General features: G+C 40.7%; 1 protein-coding gene across 2 annotated transcripts in view; it reads right to left on the bottom strand.

The window, feature by feature from the left end:
• USP13 (ubiquitin specific peptidase 13) overlaps positions 1-18464 on the bottom strand; it is a 110493-nt gene that overhangs the window by 49401 nt on the left and 42628 nt on the right. For both annotated transcript variants that reach the window (XM_058556295.1, XM_058556296.1), the window contains 4 exons: positions 15447-15589; positions 13921-14105; positions 5082-5176; positions 3451-3638 (listed from right to left, as the gene is read on the bottom strand). In XM_058556295.1, the coding sequence (XP_058412278.1) occupies positions 3451-3638; positions 5082-5176; positions 13921-14105; positions 15447-15589 (611 nt within the window). The remainder of the gene's footprint in view (positions 1-3450; positions 3639-5081; positions 5177-13920; positions 14106-15446; positions 15590-18464) is intronic.

The following is an 18464-nucleotide window of genomic DNA, read 5'->3' on the forward strand; positions in this document are numbered from 1 at the left end:
AGCCTGAAAGCTCTAGGAAGAAGAATCCAGAAGCAGATCCTTTTCCCTGGCCCTTCATGCACCCTGCTCTGCCTGCTTCTCTGACCTCATTGCCACCCCCTCTCCCTCAGACCACGTGCCCCAGCCATTTGCCGTTCTTGCTGCCACAGGGCATGCCAAGCTCGTTCCTGATTCAAGGTCATGCCATCTGCTATCTCCTTCCTGGAACGCTCTCCCCACAGATCCTTGCTCCTTCTCAGGTCAGATTAAAAGTCACCTCCCCACCCTTCCTAATTCCCTATCACCTGACCCTGGCTGACTTTCTTCTTGGCATGCAACACTATTTGCAATTATATAATTTATTTATGTTCTTGTTTATTATCTCTCTCCCTAGAGATTACATACTAGAATATAATCTCCGTGAAGACAGAGACTTTATCTAAATCACTTCATCTCCAGCACCAGAACCGCATCCAACCTGTAAAAGGCACTCAATAAATATTTGTTGAATGAATACATTCATATTGTGTAATCACATAACCAATTTCTATAATTGACTACCTATAACCCAACAGAAAAGGCAGTACTGCAATAAAGCCTTAACAGAGAACCACGACACACTAGAAGTTGGCAATGACCTCTAATCAGATCCCTCAACTACTAGAAATTTCTAGGCACCTGTTGTCTACAAACTCAGAATTTGTATCTCAAATTACGTACCTACATCAAAATTAAGCACACTTCTCAGGGACAGTCCCAGTCAAATGGCTTTTAGATGTCACTAGGGCAATAATTCTATCTAGAAATTTTCAACAGACCAAGAGCCAAATAATAGATAAACCAAACTTCGGAACCAAACTATTCAGAGCCATAGGCTGCATTGAAGAATTCTTAATAATATACAACATGCTGAACTCATTAGCTCTCTTACAATCTACTCTTTATCAGATCTCAAAACCTGACAAGACAAAAAAAACTCACTGGGAAGATGAACACTAGTGAAAAGGCTTATGCTTTTCAGGGAAGATGGAGGAAAAATAAAGTTAAAGGGGGTAATCTTTAATGTCAGAAAAGTCCATTTTGCTAGTAATTTATATTCCTTTTCTAATCGATGAGGAATATCCTCCATTACAACAAAATTAAATTAAAATGCAGAAGTAATGCTAGATAATTTTTAAAATACATATTATACCTTTAGTTTATAATCTAGTGGTTCTCAAAGAAAAAAATGTAGTTTTCCTATTTGACAATCCATCTTAGTTGTCATTCAGTTTGTACAACAATTTATTTAGATTTGATCCTCATCAGAATTATTTTGAAATGTACACTGGGTTCAAGCAGTAGACAGGGTATCAAGGAGTCAGCCCGATGTTCCCGAATTACACTGTGGTTGTGCACAAGTTATTTAATCTTTCTGTGAGTCACTCTTTCTACTTGCAAAATGGAGACACTGCTCCTGGACGTAACTCCACTGAGTTAGTCCCACTGGGGAAAAAGGAGTTTGAAGAGCAAGTATTTCAATCCAGTGATATTTGGTAAAAAAGCAAAAAGACTGAGGATGAGTATGAATAGTAAGTTGCTCATGTTCTAATATATACAGTAAATGTTTAGAAAATAGAATATAAAATATTAAATAACATAAAATTCTAAAACTCTTGAAACAAGACTCAGGTGAGAGATTCGAATCTTAAATCCAAAACACAATCATGAGGTACATTTTTTTCATTGAAAAAATTCAGAAAGGTAATTGTTCATCAGACTTTGGAGCATAGAAAGAATTTTCAAAAACTATAGACTGTAAAGCACTGAAAATGTTGTTGGGCTTTGTAACAAAAGAACATAAGTTTCTTCCATTCTAGTTTAAAAGAAATAATAATTATACAACACCTATCATAAGGACTTTCCTTCCATATTTTTTTTTAAAAAAATCTTAGAGCATGAGACACATAAGATGAAGCTACACTGTTTCCCATGTGATAATACAAGTATGAGACATGGGTAAGAATTTATAAAAATAATACAATGCACAATGTGTATCTTTGAAAAGGTTTTCCCATCTCAGAGTTTCAAACCTGTTCTTCCTTCTGTCCAAAAGCCTCTGTCCCCACTCCCCCTGTACATCAGGCAAGGTGTGTGTCCTTTCTTCAAAGAGATCCTCTCTGACCACCTCCTTCCCTTTTCCTTCATGGAAATGACCATGTTTATAACCATGCAGTTGTTCTTATGACTATTTATTTAATGTCTGTCTCCCCAAGTGGGGCCAGGCACCTTGTCCCTTTGTTTACCACTGAACCCAGCACACTGCTGAGCAGAGCAGAAGCTACTCTTTATTGGCTGCATAAAAAAATGAAAACTAGACATGGAAAATTGGCCATGAATTCCCAAAGCCAGAAAACAGTAAGAGGTAAGTCGTCAATACCAACAGAGGAAAGAAAAAGATATTTGATGTACTTTTTATTAACCACCATTAAAGCCATTAGCATTTCAACTCCACGTGGATAAAAAATCACCCTGTGCTATTCCTAGTGTGCTGTCTGCCCGTCTGTCTGTCTTAGCACATGTGTGTCCTCTTCCATACTCAAACCAAGGTGGAAACCTACCTACCCTGGAAAATACTAGAGACTATTTTGTAAACTTAGGCAGTGGCTGTCCATAAGTGCATCAGCTGCAGCTCCTGGTCTTTGTGGCTTCCTGTCCTAAGCATGACCTAAGGAAGAAAACGCCACAGACACAGCCACCCCTTGGTGCGGGAGGAAGAAGGCAGCCTAGTACATGCACAGTGAGGAAGTGCCCTAAACCAGTGCCTCCCAATATTCTGTGGTGAAGGCCAGCTTTTTGGTTTATTTCAACTCATATAGATGATATCTTTAAAAAAATACAATAAAAATAAATTATTAGAAAAATGAAATGCCACTTATAAAACATGGCAATGTCAAATTGCTACAAAAATTTCTAAACGTTCACTCTCAATTTCCATACTTATCTCATTGCAGATCCACAACCAGCAGTCCGAAGACCAACACCAGTCTGTGAACCACATTTTGAGTAGCAAAAAATGAAAAGTCTAAATCCTCTAAGAAATTCCACTCACCAGGAGGCCAACACTGACCAAATGGATCACTGAATCTCTCCTAGCGCCTCTATAGGAAGGGATTTGGCAGGCTTGCTGTGAAGATTAATGATGAATATTTTTTGTCATAGAGGGTGATGGTCTAAAAATGGAAGCCACTGTTAATATGACAAACCCCTCTAAGAGGTTTTTCAGCTACAAAGCTCTCCTTATCTCACTTGATTCCCGTGACACTTGACAAGGGTTCTCGCCCAGCTTCAGTGCAAGAAGTGACACCACATAGGATGTACTGAAATGTCCTGCAGCTGATGAAGATGGGCTTCCCCAGCACCTAGGACGAGAGTGGATGTGGAGGGGATGAAGGGCAGTGTTGGGCGCCCAGGTCTGTGGGGGGAACTTACGCTCTCTGGAATTCGGGGATGCTGAAGACGGCCTGCATGACAGAACTGAGATAGCAGCTGTTGCCCAGGTTCTGGAGACCCGTGTACCCGGGGCCATACATGGGTTTCAGCTTCGTCCCCGTCTCCTGGATCACTTCCCACTCACTGACCCGAGGCTTGATGTCATTGTCCCGGAGCCCGTTCTCTGTCTGGGGCAAAGTTGTTGAAGAAAAACAACTTCAGCTATGACTATCATTCAAAGACCACGTCCCATGAATGATTTCTAACAGCAGTAGATATTTCTGCCTTTTTTTCCCCCAATTAAACAGAGAAATAAACCACCTCATTAAAAGAGACTGAGATGGTGATGGTTGCACAACATAAATGTACTTAATGCCACAGAACTGTACACATAAAAATGGTTAAAATGGCAAATTTTATGTTATGTATATCACCACAGTGACAACATGGATGGACCTTGAAGATATAATGCTAAGTGACATGTCAAAGTAGAGAAAGTCAAATACTGTATGATCTCACTCATAGGCAGAAGATAACAACAACAACAGATAAACATACAGATACAGAGATTAGATTGGTGGTCACCAGAGGGGAAGGGAGGAGAGAAGGGGGCAAAAGAGGTGACAGAGCAGATGTCACAGGGTGATGGATGGTAATTAGACTTTGGGTGGTGAACATGATGCAGTCTACACAGAAATTGAAATATAATCATGTACACCTGAAATTTATATAATGTTGTAAAACAATGTTATCTCATTTAGGGGAAAAAAAAGCCACAATAAAAAAAGTGCATGACCCTAAAAAAAAAAAAAACCCATATTTAAAAGAATTAAAAATAAAAGAGAGAGAGACTGAGAGGAAAGGAGACAGCAGGAGGAAGAAAGACAAATAGGAACCAAAAAAAAGAAGCAAGTAGAGTAATTTCAAAAGAAGACAAAACACAGCAAAGAAAGAGGTGGGAGAGGAAAGGGGAATAAAACCATGGAGCTCGGGAGTGCCTGGAAATAGGAGGAAAGTCTAAAGAAGAGCAGAGAAAGTAAGTTAAAGAGCGACATGAGTGAGAAAGAGGAGAACATGAGGAGAGGGAGACGGCTGGGCTGGGAGGAGAGGGCAAAAACAGAGCAGGCACATTTAACTAGCTCCTCACAGGGACAAATCTTACATAGTCAGGATATCAACTTGAAAACACAATATTAAATGAAGCAAAGCTTTTCCATCAACAATAATACATTGGCTTTCTTTCCACCCCCCAGGAGCTCTGCTTCCCTTCCTGAATTAATTAAGGTGATGTTGGCCACAGATCATTTTAAAGGTCATCTTCCCGTACCTTCTCGCTTTAGTGAACAAAGAGTGATGCATGCAACTCTCCATCCAAGGAGACAGAAATTTTGCACGTAAACTCCAACTAAAACAAAATGGTACTTGATAAGGTGCCATTTGTATTATAACATAAAAAAAATCTAAGCTGGTAACCAAAAGGAAACTCTAATTAATTAAATTCAAGATGTAAATGCAAACATTAAAACCTAAAACCTACAAAGTGAAGATTCGTGTTATAGAAATTAAATATTAAATAAACCCAACAGTTTCCTCCCCACAAGGTGGGAATAGACAAAAGTAGACCTTCTCACCCCATGCATGTGAAGCATATCAATTCCAAAATGTGCTAAGTGCTTAGCCAAATGAGGATCCAAAACAGGTTCCTCTTCTTGAAAAGAATAAACATCTAGAGGGGGAAGAAAGAAGAAGTACTGAGATCCATAATCAAGTCATTCAACAGTCAACATATATTTATCGAGCTCCTATTATGCATCAGGCTTGAGATGCACCAATGAACAAAACCAACAGAAACGTTTTGTGAGTTACATTCAACTGGAAGAAAGACAGATGACAAACAATAAACATAATAAATAGGTATTTTTTGTAAATATACCCATATATCAATTCTTTTGACATTTCAAAAAGAAATAAAAAAAGTTTTCTGAAACAAGAAAATAAAAGAGCAGTGTCTAAAGTTAAAATAAGTTAAAATTAGACAAATGTAAATGCTTAACACTTGATCTTTCTAACCAAAACCACAGCGGCATAACTGAAAGTTCAGGAGGTGGGAAGGGTGAGGGAGGAGAGCGGTGACACTGTCTGCCCATGGCAGGGAGAACCTAGGAGGGAACAGAGGGAACACACAGGCCCTCAGGGGCAGCTGAATGGCTGGACTGGGGTTTTAGGTCCAGAGAAAGCAAAATGCTGCCTGCGGAGCCCTCTATAGTCTCAGACCTATCAGCTCACCAACGTCCACCTCCACCTGCCCCTCAGCCCTCCTTCCTACCTCAGCGTTCACATCTCACAGAGCTGGTGAGGGAGTGGTGAAGACGGTGTAGTGCTTCCCAAACGTGTCCACCTCGTAGCACACACAGAAAATGATGGTGCGTCTGGCACAGCAGGGTAACTCAGGAGGCTCCAGCCGCCCCAGACCCTGCCCCCTGCCCCAGGACTTGAGAGATGGGCATCTTGGCCTCCTTGGTAACCCATTCGTGGCACACTAGCGTTGGGAAGCTGTGTGCTGAGGCGGGCAGCTTCTCTCCTCAGGATCCTAATATGCCTGACAACAGAATGCTTTAGACCAAACCTGGCTTCTCAAAGTGTGGTGTCTAGACTTAAGCAGCAGTAAGCATGTTAGAAATGCAGAACCCAGGCCCTACCCCAGACCTACTGAATGAGGATCTGCATTTTAATGAGATCCCCAGAAGCAATGCTTAGAGTTTTCAAAGCTATCTGAATTACTGCCTTATCCGTCCTCACACAGCAATGCAATGTGGGAGAGGGAACAGACATCATCAGGCCTATTTTGCAGATGAGGAAAAGAGGCTCAGAAAGGTTCAATCATTTGCCTCAAACCTAATAGGTGGCCTAGAAGCCAGGTATTCTGACTCCCGGCCCAGGCCTTTCTCCTTTACACCCAACTATTGCCATGGATCTCTCAGGAGACTAATAGACTTGGTGAAGCACCATCCTAGGTCCTTAACAGGAACGGAGAGGCAAAACCTACATTTTCTGGGGCTGGCCTGTGGCGTAGTGGTTAAGTTCACGCGCTCCATTTCGGCGGCCCAGAATTGGCAGGTTCAGATCCCAGGCACGGACCCATGCACCACTTATCAAAGCCATGCTGTGGTGGCATCCCATATGAAGTAGAGGAAGATGGGCACAGATGTTAGCCCAGGGCCAATCTTCCTGAGCAAAAAGAGGAGGATTGGCAACAGATATTAGCTCAGGGCTAATCTTCCTCACCAAAGAAAAAACAAAAACAAAAACACAACCCACAATTTCTTCACTCTTAAATTTGAAAAACAAAACCTATTACAAGGAAAATAGATATGAAGATATCATTCTCTTTTTTTTTTTAAGATTTGCCCTGAGCTAACATCTGTTACCAATCTTCCTTTTTTTTTCCCCTCCCCAAAGCCCCAGTGCATGGTTGTATATCCTAGTTGTAAGTCCTTCTAGTTCTTCTACATGAGCCGCCACCACAGCATGGCTACTGACAGACGGGGGGTATGGTTCTGTGACCAGGAAACAAACCCAGGCTGCTGAAGCGGTGAGAGCGCTGAACTTTAATCACTAGGCCATCAGGGCTTGCTTAAGGTATCATTCTTTAGGATAGTAAAAGATAGACTGTCCAAGCAGTTTCCTGCTCTTTGGAACATCAGCAGGAGTTAAAAAAAGAAAAAAGTAATATACAAGAACAACGGTAACCCTCTGACCCAAACCCAGATATGAGGAGACTCACTGCCACTCAAAGGAAGTCAGCCTTTCTATTATATATAGAATAGATTAAACATGGATAGCTTTCTCCTCTACCCTTCTTCCCCTAGGGGCCCATTTTAACTAGTGGACAGCAGCCTTCGTCTACATTCCTTTTAAAATATAATTCAGTGCTCTCAAAAGCAGAAACAAAAGACAAAATCCACAGCCCAGTTAAGAAAAAATTTCTAAAAAGTTTAAACACTAAAAAAAAACATCAAAAATCTTTGAACTAATAACTTGAAACAAATATATCAACAATATTTTCAATCTATGACAAGTGACAGAAAAATACCACTCAAATACTGGCTGGAAGGTGAAAAGGACACTTCCTAGGCACTTTAACTTTGGTTATTATTAAATAGTGAGATAGTTTTGGACACTTAAGACTTTAAGCCTCTAATTATCAGAGCTCTATTAGAAAATAATAAAATTGCTAGAACTGCACCATTGGCATTGGCCTAGGATTTTGAAACAAGCGAAAATCATGCAGCACGCTATGGTTCTTAACCCATTAGGTTCTTCCGCATTGAGAAATTAACATTTCCTATTTCTAGTCATTAACTGCTCCAAAGATACAACATGATTCGGTCAGACACAATAGTTATTTCTTATCCCAATGACAACAACAGTTTGGTGAGTAACGCACATGAAATCTAAAAATGAACAGTGATCCTTAAACTTGGCAATCATGATGAATTTATAAATGACCTGTAGTCATAGAAAAAAATTTGAAGTAGACTCAGGGGCTGAAAATACTTCCTTACGCACTTTTCATTGGGAAATTCATTCATCTCCAACCTCAGCTTAGCAAAGTCAAGTCCTAGCTCAGAAACTATTGCAGCATTGCCTGACAATTATCACCCTCCCCAACCCCCAACCTGGCTTAAAACTTGGAGGCAAGAAGCACAGTTAGGAAGTTCACAGAAGGACACACTCAATAATAGTCCAACCAGCATTTCGTGAGTAACTACATTCACTTTAGAAGGAAACCAGTCATTGTTTCATTTCAAGTTAAATGACTAGTTAAACCATAGAGAGTACGGAGAGATCCATACAAGGGAAAAGATAAAAGAAAAGTTTTAGAGCATGAAGAACCCATTGATGAGACAAGCGTGTTAGAAATCAGTAGATGCAATAAGTTCCCAAATTAACTAAAGAAAAAGTTAGAGAATAGAGATGGAGACTAAGACTGAGACCAAGACAGAGAATCTGTAAGGAATTATATGAAAATGGTAATAATTTCATATCTCTGAATGCGAAGATTTATTTTTTGTTTTTTTGATTTTCTCTTTTTTCCAAATTTATTATATTTTGACCGAAAAAAATGTTTTGTAAGTAATTCCTAAAGATTAAAATGATTCTATCGGATGGAATGCCATTAGGTCTAGTGTACCACTGGTCTTCCTTCTTCATCCACATGGATTAACTCACTCACTCATTCATTCATTCACTCATACATTCATTGTACTCGACAAATATTTACTGAACACCAAATGTATACAGATACTGAGGATACGATGTTAAATAAGATAAGCAAGGTCTGCCCTCACATATTTAAATTTTACTATTTCAAATTGTCTTAGAAGAAATGCTGGTTTGGTAGGACCTCAACAGACATCTTCTTGGCTATGGTTTAGTCATGTGACTTTAGAATCTCTTCCTAAGCCCCAGAAAATGGCAGAAGTCCAAATCCTGCCCTCAGATTCCCACACAGGAAAGCAGAGGGGAGAGAGACACAAAGACGTACCTCAACAAGTCTTGTGTTTAGGAAAAGAAATGAAACCAGGAGAGCTGGCTTTGCTGCTCTGTTCTCACAGCTCAAGTGGAGAGAAAAACAGAACTTTTGGTCAAACACCAAGTCATAAGTCAGAGAGGAAAGGATGAGGAAAGGCTCTTCCAGAGTAAGTGCTGGTCCGTCCACCCAAACCACATCTCTCCACCATGAGTTCATATTTGTGTGCCTAACAGACCATCTGCCACACACAGGGAAAGAAGAGAAATGAGAGAATTCTCCAGCAATTACCAGAAAAATAAACAAAAAATGAATGAGGTCAGAGGTATGTACCATCAGCTAGTGAGTATAAATTCCAGGACAGACAAAACCTAGACTTTAGTCAGGAAAGGAAAACAAGTAAGAGTAAAAAGACGTCAATAAAATTTTTAAAAGGTGAATCTGGGGAGCAAATTTTGTTGGTGTGTCTTCCTCCATATGTTTACTCGACAAGTATTTACTGAACACCTACTTTGTGTGAGGGGCTATACTGGATATAATAGACTACAACAAACGTGGCACTCAGGCCCTGCTGTCTGAAGTGACCACCATTAAACAAACAGTTACAGGATCTTCTGAAAAGTGCTACGATGGAGTAGCACGAGGTGCTGCAGAGGCACACAGGAGGGGCAGAAGCCAAGTCAAAATTAAAATGAAGTAGTCCGTGCCTTGATTCCAAATCCTGGGCTATGAGAAATTCAAGGGAGCTTATGCCCAAGTCAAGGGTGCACATAACCAAAGAAGAAAGACCACCCTGAGATGCTATTGACCGGGTGCAGGGGCAGGCAATCCACAGCTGTGGGATAGGCAATTTCACAGCTCCACTGGGCATCTCTGGAAGACTCTCCTGCAATCACCGAGGCATTGAGACATCTTCTTAGGTAAACTAGTTTCCATAATGGAAGAATAAAACACCCTCTCCTGCCTCCATCCCTCCTAACTCCCTTCCCACCAAGAACCTCAACCTTGCTTGGCCAAACCAATGTCTCCTCCCACAGAGGAAAGCTTTTCATTTGTTTGTATGGAGATCTGTTTCTTGGTTTGTTTGTTGCTGTTCCCATGGGGACCCAGAGGGGAATTTGATATGGGGCCCATCTTTACTATGCATGCCAGTACAATGGCCTAGCTTGGGGGACCATCCAAGATGGGGGACCATCTTGGAAGAACTAATTCTAATTTGAGACCTCTAGATGAGTATGAGTTTCTCACTGAACAGGTATATCCTTCTCAGGGAGAAGGAATCCAGGATGATCGGATCACACTACCACTAAATATTTGAGTCCACAATCTGCCTGGATTCCATGTTCACTAAGCAATATTCTAAATATAATTCAGCTTCCCACAGGGAAGGAATGTACTGGTCAAGCTGACATAAACATCCCACTTACAGGCAGTTGTGGTTCTCATTATAAACTGAAAAATAAACACTCTGACTTTGAGACTTTGCCTCTGGTGAGCTGAATTAGCCTCAGTGAGCCTAGCGAGAATAGAAGATGGGACCCTCTACAGTGGTACCTTCACCAGGAGGTGGCCACCCTGCCCCAGACAGAGGGCACCCTGTCCTCCTGAGCCTCAGTGTCCACAAGGCTCATCATCAGATATTTAAGGAAACTTTACACACGTTTTCATTAACTTATCTGTTTAAATAATCAGTGTTACAGCTAGCAATCTATTAAACAGATTTAAAAGAAACTAAAGTAGAATTGATGCATCCCATAAACTAATATGAAATGGTAATTAGACTGAAAATAATCATTTGTGTTAAAACCCACTCTGCATAATATAAAAAGGAATCAAATTCTGATCTTTTTTCAAAAAATGAACATTATTTCAGCTAAATGAATACAATAACCCTTATTAGGGGATGTATAGTCAGCACTGCTATTGCCAAGTTTTATGCTTTCTATGACTGAAACAGGAGTATTTATTCAAATACTCTCATTTATTCAAATATGATAAGAAAAACCTTAAAAGTTCTCCCTTCTTGGGCCGGCCCCGTGGCTTAGCGGTTAAGTGCGTACGCTCCGCTACTGGCTGCCCGGGTTCGGATCCCGGGTGCACACCGAGGCACTGCTCCTCCGGCCATGCTGAGGCCGCATCCCACATACAGCAACTAGAAGGATGTGCAACTATGACATACTATGATCTACTGGGGCTTTGGGGGAAAAAAAGGAGGAGGATTGGCAATAGACGTTAGCTCAGAGCTGGTCTTCCTCAGCAAAAAGAGGAGGATTAGTATGGATGTTAGCTCAGGGCTGATCTTCCTCACAAAAAAAAAAAAAGTTCTTCCTTCTTTATTAAAAAAAAAAACTTTACGGCAGATAACAGATCAATATTCTTAATAGCGAAAGAATTCTTAAAAACCAATAAGAAAAACACCAATCCATAACAGGTACCAGAAAATCAGCCAAAGAAATTCACAAAAAGAACTATGAATGACCAAGAATACCATGAAAAATATTCAGCCTCACTAGTCAAGCAAATTAAAACAAGATACCACATTAGCAAAGGTTTTTAAAAAGTTTTAATACTCAAAGTTGCCAAAGATTTGTTGAAATGGGTATTCTCATACACAGCTGGTGGGAAAGTAAATTACTACAACTGTTTAAAAGAGAAATTGAAAATTTAAAAGGTTCAGGCCTTTGGTTGTAGGAATTTATCCTAAAGAAATCATTAGACAAACACCCAAAGATTTGAATATGTACAAGGATTTTCATCAGACTGGCAAAAAAAAAATTGCTAAAAACTCACAGGGGAATAGTGAAATGATTTATGAAACTATCATGAATAATATTTAATAACACAGAAATATAATTAATATTAAATAGAGAAAAATAAAGAATAAAGCTTTATACAGTGTGATACAGTTTTTGTAAAACTGTGTGTGTGGGTGGGGTTGTCTGTATAAGAACTGATCAAGCCCTTAAAAAAGAAAAAAGACTGAAAGGAAATACACGAATTGTTAGAAGTAATTTGTCTAGAGGGTGGTATTACTAGTGATTTTTACTTATTTACTTCTCTAAACTTTGCTCTCTGTTTTCTAAATATGTTACATTGAACATCTGCTTCTTGAATAATCAAGGGGCAAATATAAAACTCCTTCCTCAAGTTGAAAGGAAAGAAACTTTAGATGGACTCTAAGTTGCCGTTTGAAAATGTTTCCCACTAGAAAAAAGGCCTCTGGAAAATTAAACATACATAGAGAACAGAATTAACCCATGCCTTTATTATTAGCATATGTTTAAATAGAATCTAATTATTTACATACTTATATACAAGTTGGTTCATTTAACAAAAGTATTTGTACCTATTACGTATAAGAGTTTGTATGGAACCCAAAGATGCGTAAGGTAAGACATAGCCTTGCCTTCAAATAATTCTAAGCCATATATACCAATGGTTGTAGTCTTGGACAAGTTGTTCTGAGAGCTGGACTTCTAATAACTGGTCTTATCAAAGCACTACATAAGACAGCATAGAAAGTAGAAATATTCGAATTATTCTCCCCTTGCAATTTTACCCAATAGAATTCCTACAGTGCAAATCCTTCTCTCTGTAGCCCCTAAAAGGAAAAGGATGGGTGCCTGATACGGCAGTCATTCAACACAGCAATGACCTGGAAGCACCCTGCTGTAACCCTGAATCCAACTGCATGTCTTGAATTTCCTCTTCAGATCCTGGAAGTCTTAGGATTTGACCTGGCTTGTGCAGAGGTTTATTTACTTGGGGGGAAACGTTTGACACCAGCACCTGGGACTCTTGGAGCTACTTTTCTCAAATGAGGTAAAATAAGTCCACTAACTTTGGAAGCAGGAAAATTATCCAAAATGTGAATCAAAAGAATCTTGACATGACCTAACTGCCTGCCCTCAATCATAAAACAAATGAGAAACTAAACCAGTTCAATGGAAAAAGCATGGTTGACAAGAAGTGTATCATATTTAGTGAAAACATGCTAGCCAACTAACTCTGAGGCAGGCTAATTCAGGCACAGAAAGACAACAGAGAAGAGAAAAGACAAATGTCTTTATATTTCTTCTCAAAGACAACGTTCTTGCACTAAAGTAAAGAAGAAATAGAGACTAAAGCCTGGGAAGATGGAGAAGATGGATCTAGGTATTGGTCCAGATCCGCGCTTGATAAATGTTTTCAATGATGCTTTAGATGATGGGTTCTTATGGCCACTGCTCAATATTTAAGCCTCTCATTATTAACCCTGATATGATTTCCCTTTTCCCTCACAAAATGGTAGAAGGAATTAACTGCACAAACATGGCCAAAAGCTTACATTTTAGAGCATACAGTGTGAGAGCATAAAGAAAAAAAGACAATTCTGAAGGTGACAGTACAAATAGGAACAATTCTAATCCCTGGCTGCACACGAACACCCTAGCTGCCAGTTGACGTCAGGGACTCTGAACACACGGTGTCCTTTAAAGCCCATCTTCTCCATAATGAATCCATTTGTTCCTAAAATGATACTAATCCCCATAATTAATTCTAGGGTTTCTCTCTGCTATTCTAACGGTGGATTCAATTATACACATTCACTTCACAAGTCCTGGTTCCTGCTTCTGTCCTCTCAGCCAAGAGATATACAGAAAGATACTAACACTAGCAGCTAACTTTGATTAAGACCTCATTGTGTGCACTAGGCTAAAAGCTTATGCACCTTAACAAACCTCTGAGAGAGGTACCATGATTATCCTCAAGATGAGGAACCTGAAGCTTAGAAGGATTTGAAAACTTGCCCAAGACCTCAAGGCTAATACAAAGCAGAACCAGCATTCATCCTGGGCTGAGTCTAGAGCCTACGCCCTCCAGCCCTAGGGATCGAGGCATTGGTTAAATCTAAGAAGGAGCCACTGCAAGTTCCCAGTCGCTAAAGGCACACTCACCTGCCCCGTCGGGAGTGATGGTCCCCAGCTTCACAGCTAGAGGGTAGCCCACATCTCTGTAATGCTCCAGCGCATGCCCGTTGCCCCCAGAGCTGTCAAAGAACCACTTCCCACACAGCACAGAGCCATCCGTCAGGTTCAACCAGAGGTTTTCCCGCAGGTCACACCTGGCACACTTCCAACCACTGGAAAGTCGTTGAAGAGCACAAGGGGTAATTAGAAAATTAACATCCAGGGAAACAGAGCCTCAAGTTGGGGGTCACAGAAAATGGTCAATGGAATAAGAGAGAACCCTTCCAGAGCAGCAGGACCACTCAGTACCCTGTCCACCTCCCAGATTGGGACCAGCAACTCCCAGCTCCTCTGCAATAACCCTTTTACTTTGGAAAACTGGCACAGAACATGAGGATAGGAGGGGAGGTCATTTCCTTAAAATTCCTAAGTGAGGCACAGTGGAGCTTGAATAAGTTTAAACCATTAAGGATCCCACGTGTATAAACATCTAAAGTTTCACAGCATTAACCACACCTAGTAAAACTAGTTTAAACAAAACCCTAAAACGCTGCAAATCTAAATTAAGTAGAAAGGAAATCACTTAGCTGAAGGTTAAATGTCAAGCATGTGCCAGGTGCTTTACAGAAGTTTTATCATTTAATTCTAATAAACACCCTTCAGCATCAGTATTACATTCCCATTGTCAAAGGGAGAAACTGAGGCCCAGAACTACCGTGCCTTCCTTAGGCCCACACAGAATGGGAATTCACTGTAGTCAGGGTTCAACCAGACTGGACACCTTCCTAATCCATCTGCTCTTTCCCTCTAGCACCTGCCCTCTATAAACAAATCAGCACCTAAGAGGAGGAGGTGCTAATGTAGCTCAAAGGTCATTCCAGCCAAAGATGTGACAACCAAAGACCATGCAGGTTGGGTTCCCCTAGCAGCAGACTCTGAGACAAAGATTTGAATACAAATGGCTTGTTTGGGAGGTGATCTCAGGAAGCACCATAGGGAAGTGAGAGGGGAAGGGGCAAGAAGCCAGTAGAAGGTACATCAATGAGCAGATGACCACCACGGACAAACTGGGGCTCCGTCCAGCTGGGGAACTCCAGGAGACAGTTATCCCACACAAGGGTAGGGATCTAGGGTATTTATCCAGCCACTCCACAGTCACTGGCTGAGGGCTGTTTCAGGAGGACAGGAGGGAGTATGAACTCTGTGGCATTTCTGACTGTCCCATGCACCAGCCTACCTGGCTCTGCCAGCCAGAGAAAGCTCTCAAGCAAAGAGCTGCGGGTGCTTGCAACGGGAAGCCTTAGGGTGGGGACAGGCTCAGACGCATGGGCTGGCTGTGTTCAGCATCTACTACAAAGGCACAGATAATTTTAGAGAGAACTTTGAGCTTATTTTTAATAAAAGGCATCTGATAAGAAAATATATAACTGCTAATTCAGAGAAGAGGTAGAAAAGTAAATATTCCTTTGGCCAGTTTAAGGGGGTAAAGTTCCATTTTGCCATCTGACTCCCACCTTGGAGGAATCCTGACTCCATTGTCCAACTGGGCGAGGTTATTGGCATATTTGGAGACTGGCAATTCATTTTCCCATGTGTCTGGGTCTTGCTTTCTGTATGGAGATTTTGAGCTGAGAACTGCATCACAAGCAATTGTTACCTGTAAGACAAACCCAGATGTAATATATAAAAACAGTTTGAGAGAAAAGCAACTTCTAGAAAATGAATTTAAAAGTTTATTAATAAATATGGCTTAATCTAAGAAAATTCAAACAGCACAGTTACCACAAGAGCAAGATCCTAGTTTCCTGACTCCAGCACTTTCTCCCTGGATCTGCCTAGGTTTTGTCCCTTGTCTGGAGTTTGCAGTATTGACAATGACACAAGATAGCAAGGAACCAAATCCAGTTTGTAAGCCCAAGCATAGGAGTCAGATTTCACAATTCCTACCTCTTAGCAAGCAGAGTGAAAAGTTTAAGACGAACAATTTGCAAGTATGAAATTAGGCACAGGAATGTCTAGGATTTACCCGAGTGGTGTGTTTTCATCCTAACAAATTTACATCCAGATAGCCAATATCCTGAACTCATCACATAATGGCATGTGGTCAAGGGCACTTGAATGGAATGCAAGCAGCATGGCTCCGTTTCTTAATCTGGTACAAATGTGACCCTGAACAGGGACATGCCCAGGTGTCTCTGTGCCAGATCAGTCCACATCATGAGCAAATCTGTGCTGTCCGGCTTGGCGCCAACTGCCACAGGGGAGGGGGAGGGCAGATCCTCTGCTTTCTCCCAAACCCAATTGATCCTGGACATATGCCTAGCACCACATTATAAGCTATTTCTAGCTGTCTTTGAAAACTTATACCTGGTAGGAATGTAAAATGGTGCAGCCACTTTGGAAAACAGTTTGGCAGTTCCTCAAATGGTTAAACAGTTACCATATGACCCAGCAATTCCACTCCTATGTAGATCCCCAAGATAAACGAAAATATGTGTCCACACAAAAACTTATACACAAATATTCATAGAAGCATTATTTATAATAGCCAAAAGTGGAACCAAGCCAAATACCCATTAATGACAAATGGATAAATAAAATGCAGTATGTCCATACAATGGAATGTTATTCAGCAATAAAAAGGAATGAAGTACTGATATATGCTACAACATGGATTAATCTTGAAAATATATGCTAAGTGAAAAAAAACCAGCCACAAAGACCATGTATTGTAAGATTCCATTTATACGAAATGTCCTGAATAGGCAAATCCATAACGACACAAAGTAGATTAGTGATTGCCAGAGGCTGGGGGGATGAGAAGTTGGAAGGTGATGGTTGTGGGGTAATAAAAATATTCTAGAACGAGATAGTGGTGATGGATGCCCAACTCTGAATAAAATAAAAGCCACTGAATTGTGAAAAAATAAATTTTAAATGAAAATTTGTATTCTACATCACTAACATCCTGCAAAATTAGCTGAGCTTCATACAGAATATTTTCCCCTGAGTAGCACTGACAACTGACCCTAGAACTGATTAAGAGACAATGGAGGAAGTTCCCTCAGCAGCTGCCATCCCACCCCGACCCAGCCCATGAGCAATTCCTATCAGTCCTACCTATTGGGAACCTACCTATTGGGAACCTACCTCTTCTCTATTTCCACCACACCATCCTACTCCTGGCCACCGTCAAGCTCACCCAGATGGCCACATAGCAGCCTCCTTACAGTCTTCTTTCTCTCACTCTTCCCTCTCTTCTCTGCCCAGCAGCCAGAGTGATGTGCTGGGAATATTAGATCCTATCCTTCTCCAGCTTAAAACTCTCCAAGGTTATATTGAACACTACCAACTGACGACACTGGGCTAGGCACGGTCAGAAATAATGAAGAGGTCCCTGCCGTCAAAAGGCTTATCGTCCATTATAGACCAGGCATTCATAAATATATTTTAAAACCTTTTAAAAGAGATACTCCCATTCATCTCTCACCACAAACACTGTTATATAATTAGCCTTTCCTTTCAATTATCAAAATTCACCTCTTACCCCTTCCAGGGATGTCCCCAGAGAATAGGGCTGAGTTCACCACAAGCCCCCTCCTGATTTTAAGGGTATTTTTTAATGCCACCTTAGCGCTTCTGGCTATGCATCCTAATCTTTTCAGTCCAGCCTGTTATTATAACCTCCTTGTCGTTTCACTGACTACCTTCCTTCCCAGTCCTCCTCAGAATTTTCTCTACCCCTACTAGATCTTTTTCAAGTGTTCTGGCTTGCAATGCACAATGATTCTGACCAAGCTTTGGATATAATATTCTCTCTTTTCTTTGAATATCCTTCCTCATGACACTCAATAAAATTTCCTTAAACTTCTGGGCCCCTTCTATAAAACACTGATCTAGTGTTTTCAGAATATTATCTAAAAATCACTTAGAGGCTCTTTTCATAAATCATAGCTGATGGTCAGGATCCATCACCCTACAATTATACCGTGAATAATCTTTCCCTGGAGTGAAGCAAGAGACCCTGGTACTCGTCCTGTCTCCATCCCAAGTCTCCATAGGCCTCAGGTTCAGTGGTGTCCTGGAACTCCTCACAGGGTCAATCGTTAAATTTTAAGAAATTGTACAAGATGGTCATTAAACACAGCCATTACTAAAAATTAAATTATATAAAATTACAATTAAATAAAATACATTTTTAAAAAGTAATAAATATTCAAAACTCTTCACTTCCTAATTGTTTTACTATATCTTATATTATGCGTGTGCTGTTGAGGTTATTTACGTCTACATTATGTGAACAGTAGAAATTCTATACAGCAGTGTGCCACAGCGTCTCTCTTCCCAACACTGCACTCAGTGACATCATGTTGTTAGCCTGAGATCGACCATGGTGGCAGTATTTACATCACAGAAATCAGCAAACACTACAAAGCAGGGCTTTTCCCCCAGGGAGCTGGTTGCTAACTAGTTATAAGCACACTACTGCTTGAGTTCCTCGTGTCTAAAATGAGGCACTGAATTCCAGATTC

This window comes from Diceros bicornis, chromosome 15 (genome assembly GCF_020826845.1).
Source record: "Diceros bicornis minor isolate mBicDic1 chromosome 15, mDicBic1.mat.cur, whole genome shotgun sequence".
Classification (NCBI taxonomy): Eukaryota; Metazoa; Chordata; class Mammalia; order Perissodactyla; family Rhinocerotidae; genus Diceros; species Diceros bicornis.